Source organism: Priapulus caudatus, unplaced genomic scaffold (genome assembly GCF_000485595.1).
Source record: "Priapulus caudatus unplaced genomic scaffold, Priapulus_caudatus-5.0.1 Scaffold649, whole genome shotgun sequence".
NCBI classification, from domain to species: domain Eukaryota; kingdom Metazoa; phylum Priapulida; class Priapulimorpha; order Priapulimorphida; family Priapulidae; genus Priapulus; species Priapulus caudatus.
In genome coordinates this window covers 1311-6409 of record NW_014577710.1, presented here as the reverse complement: position 1 = coordinate 6409, position 5099 = coordinate 1311, and the positions used below count along the sequence as shown (strand labels likewise).

Below are 5099 nucleotides of genomic sequence, written 5' to 3'. Positions count from 1 at the left end.
TGAAATCTGGTATCCCGCACAAGAATCTGGTGTCCCGCGGATATCGGGATACCGCTAATTTCGACCCCTGCAAGTGCCTGTGGGACGGACATTCATGCGATTCTAGTACAACTACCAGTACCAGCTGCATCTGACTTGTAAATGACATTGGTTTTATTGGGACCCATGTTCTCTATCCTTGAACCGGTAAGACTAACACTAACAGTAACACTACAGTAACAAAACGAATGGTGCCAGTCAAATACCAGTCTGAAAGCAACCAGCGTGTTTTCCGGTGCATCGTCGCCCGCTCCTCTATGCGCAATAACCAGCACTTTATTCTTGCGTTTAGTTGTTTCACTAATATTATTAGGTGTGGTCGACTCTGTGTTGGTGTTCTCGGTGTTGTGAGCGAGAGCCGATTTGACAAGTTCAACATTTGGTCGAGGTATATATAACAAAGCGGCAATTGCATATATGATAAGGATAACACATAAACCAGTATACATGCTCCATGTCAGAGATGAAAACGTAGCAAATATGCAAAATAATAGTACGAAAATCTTCATCAATATACATATTGAACGATCAACACGATTTATGGTCGCCATGTCTGTTGTATTTGAAACCGAGCACAGTCAGCACACGCGTGTGCGCCACCTAACGGTAAATATGGTCACTATTTCCCCCGAAGTTTATGGTGATTTTATTTAATTGGTGTACCGGAGTGAATGATATCTTTCTTGATTCTACTAGCTATAGTCACTTCCTCGCTGTTTTATACAAATTTGTGATTATATTGGCATCTTGATTTCGTGGTTGGCCGTAATGTAAAGCGTGAGTTGTCTGGTAAACAAGTGGTATGGACATGTATGCACATGCTCTTCTCGCCTCTATATCCGCCCAGGGGTGTATCAAGGATTTTTTCTGGGTGGGTCGTGATCATAATTTTTTGGACCTTCTCACAATGAAATAACAGCAAGATGTGATTAAAATGTCAATACAATTTAATTGAAACAAAAAAAATACACAAAACCAATCATTTCAGTGTCTCTTCTAGTCCTTTAGGACATGCCCGAAATGCATTCGTCTAGGTTGCTTTTGGCAGAATGCACGTACCACTTCCTCTACATCGACCTTCTTCTCGTAGTGTATATGAATGAGGGCTAAACTAGACATTGTTTCCTGCGTCATGGAACAACAGTTATAGGTATTGAGCCTGCGTAGAGCACTGAAGGTTCGCTCACACTCGCACGACGTTGCGGGAAGTGTAGCAGTTTCAAGCGAGTGAATATATTTGGGAACAAGGTTATGTCACATTTCTTTAGGCACTGAGCAGCTGACTTTGGCAATTTGTTATCCGGGACTTTCTCTCAGAGCGCTTTCCAGTGGAGAAGCTCTTCATCGACAAGTTCAGGGTTTGGTAGGTCATCCTGGAAAATCGTCACAGCTTCTTTGAGAGACTTTGTTTCATCTGCTGTGGGGTTTTCCTTGTTGGTTGGTACTAGAGCAAGCAGGCCAGCACATTGACGGGCAACATCAGAAAATCTCTCGGAAATCTCTCAGAATCGATTACAGCGCCACCAGCTTGAAGCGGATGGCAGGCTCAGTTTCAGAATTGCTGGAATTGGGATAGATTTACGTCACGCAATTGGCAAGGTCTTTGGACTCATTGCTGGTACCTGGTCAATTATGCTTTTTCATTTATGTTTTTTTATTATGTTTATTCATTTATCTTTGGAAAAAGTGTGGACCTTTTGAAATTTTGGGGGGTCGTACGACCCTCACGACCCCCCCCCCCCCCTGCATACACCCCTGCCGCCACCCTACATTTCCATTGTTTCCCCATTTACCATATGGTAAGTACCATACCAGTATGTATGTATGTATGTATGTATGTATGTATGTATGTATGTATGTATGTATGTATGTATGTATGTATGTATGTATGTATGTATGTTGTGAAATCATCGAGCCGTCAGCGATTTTGGCAGCACCGCTTTCTAGGGCGTGTAACGATTTATTTATGCTAACGGCCTGAAATGTATGGTAAGAGTGGATTTCTGGCGCTTGGCATTTACGCACTGATACTACTTGCCCTCGCCGCAGTAATTACCTTTGGAAATCCGTCATATTCGTCGCTTTTTCAGAAGTGATAAAGTGAAAGTTAACAAAGGTTTGGTCGCCGGGCAGACATTACTCCCACATTCGACTCCGTTTCTGACTACCCTAACCCTAACCCTAACCCTAACGATAACGCTAAACACTAACCCTAACGATAACCCTAACCCTAACCTTAACCTAATTAATTTTAATTAACACTAATACATTAAATTTTTTTAAACATCACCTCTCGCAGCGTTAACGCGCAGGCGCGCATACCGAGATTTCATATGGCGGTGCCAGGGAGTAATGTCTCCCTGTGCCAAAAATCAATAACAAATCAGGCAAGCCATTGCTGTGTCAGCGTTGCTACTGCCCTCTCGCGGCCATGTGGGAATGTTTGCCTGAATTCGCCCGCTCAATACCTCGTCGCTCCGCGCTCGCGTTGCGGCGCACATCTTGATGTTCGCTGGGGGCGCTGAAGCCATCACCTCTCAGCGCTTATTCTCGGTTGCCGCTTTAACAGTGCAATTTTCGTGGTTCGCTGTTGCAAAAATGGCCAGTGTGAACAGGGACGGCGCCTGGCAGACGAACCACTTGACATCACTCGAAAATTTTAGTTGCGGTGCAACGAGTTGACGAGAATCAAACAACTTGATTTTGCCTCCGTGGTGCAACCTATGTATTGCGACTAGATTTTAGTAGTGCTGCTCGCCGCGCTGGCACGAGCCGACTAAGAAATTCGTGCGACACGAACACCCTAACAATTGAATATTATTAGTTTTAAATAATTTATTACAGCAATACAGAAGATACAGTTCATCAATACTTTGACATATAGACTACTAATTGTTCCTATTACTTTTAATATGTGTAATCACCTCAGTAGAATATGTGCGAATATTTAATGAGCTCTTCGGTTAAGATCCTGTTTTCCTAGCGCGGATTGGTTGATGTAGTGCTTATACGAAAGCCACACAAACAATACTACACTCTGTCACGACTGCATGACTCAGTAAACATTACAAAAATTAAATCAATACGACTTTCAAAAAAACAAATAATAATGTTAAAATGTTTATAACAATCAAAGAGCCATCATTTAAACAAATACAATTTAACATCTCGACCTCTGAAATCACTATCTCATAATATACTGGCTAGATTTTCAGAATTTCCGACCTGGCACCACTTGCTTGAAGCATCTTGTATCCGCGGTGCGCAGATGTTGTGCAAAGATGTGCGCTAGGGTTCAGGGCAGAAGACTTGTGGCTCGGCAACTAGTGAGTACTCTATATACTAACTAATAGGTAGCGCGACTGATGCCCAATCATACCCTCTATTGCTAAGGTGACACGTCTGCAAGCTCCTATTTACTACACTTCGCGACAGACAGCGCTCAAGATGCCCACAGTACGACTTAGCGCGACCACGCCACTGGTTTTTTCTCGTAAACACAACGTCCGTAACACGTGTCCAGCTTGCTGCACGTACACGGATACAAGTTATTTAGCAAGTTATGCACATAAGAGTATAGGTATTTATTGATGCTTATTCCAGTACCTACAGCTCTCATGTGACGCCTTACCTGGATAGTGATAGAGCGTATTATAATCTAATATATAATAGTTAGAAGTTCGTATTGTATAGTATGATATGTATGTATGTAATAGTATGTATGTGATTGATTAGTGTATAGTATGATATGTATGTATGTATGTTTGTATAGTATGTAATGTAAATGTTGTACTGCTAGTGATATCGATAGCTGTGATATAGCTTATGTTTACAGAGCTCAGTCTGTAGTCGGTGGCTGTCCTCACTGTTATTCAGCTGAGATAGTAACATTGTGCTACTGTATGGTGTGCTATTCTTTATTTTCTATGAATGAAAAATCATGAGTGTAAATTAAATTTCATAGCTGATTGGTCATTAATATGTTATGTAATCGAATATAATGTAGTCATGTTATGATTATGTTTATAGAATCTGTACTAGTATGCAATATTTGTGTATCTATGATATATGTTATTCATATATTGGCTATTGGGTATTAGTGATATCGTTTCCACAATCGTATATGTGTGGAATAAGATATTTAGTTATGCCTCGAATATAGCAGGTTTTGTATGTAGTTGTTATGTCGATATTTGGCTAAGTAGATGTATATTGTGTATACGGTTTGTTTGTATGTGATGTATGTATGTGGTTTTCTCGCTCGTAATACTTGCACTCATGCCTAATGCTCGACTGTGTTACTGTATTATGTAGCACCTGCTATGATAATATTTGATGTGTCAGTGTGCGCAGCGCCAGCAATGGGGCAGCCCAGTGTTGTTGTATATGAGCATTTGGACGGCATGTTACAGGAAATTGTTGGCAATAATAGGGTGAAAGAGGAAGTTTATAGAAACATCAGACTTTGGTAGTAATGATTTTCGTATTTATTTAGCATTATATTTTATTGAAAACGCTTCCAAAGTGCTGTAGTTGCCGTGCTGTCGCGTGGCTCAACAGTTACGCCCCTTAACGCGAAATAGTAATAACTAATAATTAACAGGGATGAGATCTCTTCCGCGGACCATCCGCGGGACAATCTTGCCGGATTTTGGACCAGTCCCAGGGTCTTGTCGATTTTTGGAAACGTACGAATTCGTTCTTTGAGAAATTGCGGGAGGGGGTTAACAATTAACTTATGTAAAGTTATATTACCCTCACAGCGCCTGACTGCTAAGGACTGTTTAGGTGTTTAGACAGGTAGGCTGACAGCGAAGTAATACAGTGTATCTGTTTTTGTGCGTACTAGAAAAAAGAAAATCCTCCGTTCACAGGCTGCAGTCTTACGAGGGCAGACATTTGGGTAGCTGAGTCACGTTAGCGACCATGCCCTAGGCCGGTGGGGCCGGGTTTTCCATGTTGCTGTGCTACATGTTGTGTGCATGACTGATATGCACTGATTGTTCCATTCCCGCATTTGTGTTTTTTCACTTCAGCGAAAGGGTGTCTACGCTTCCGTC

General features: G+C 41.7%; 1 protein-coding gene across 1 annotated transcript in view; it reads right to left on the bottom strand.

Annotated features, from left to right (window-relative positions):
• The window catches only part of LOC106812446 (glycerophosphodiester phosphodiesterase 1-like), a gene marked incomplete in the record, with an annotated part of 25292 nt that extends 24683 nt beyond the window's left edge, over positions 1 to 609 (bottom strand). Inside the window, 1 exon segment of the mRNA XM_014816331.1 lies at positions 246 to 609. Within this exon segment, the coding sequence (XP_014671817.1) occupies positions 246 to 590 (345 nt within the window).
• Between the last annotated feature and the right edge of the window lie 4490 nt (positions 610 to 5099).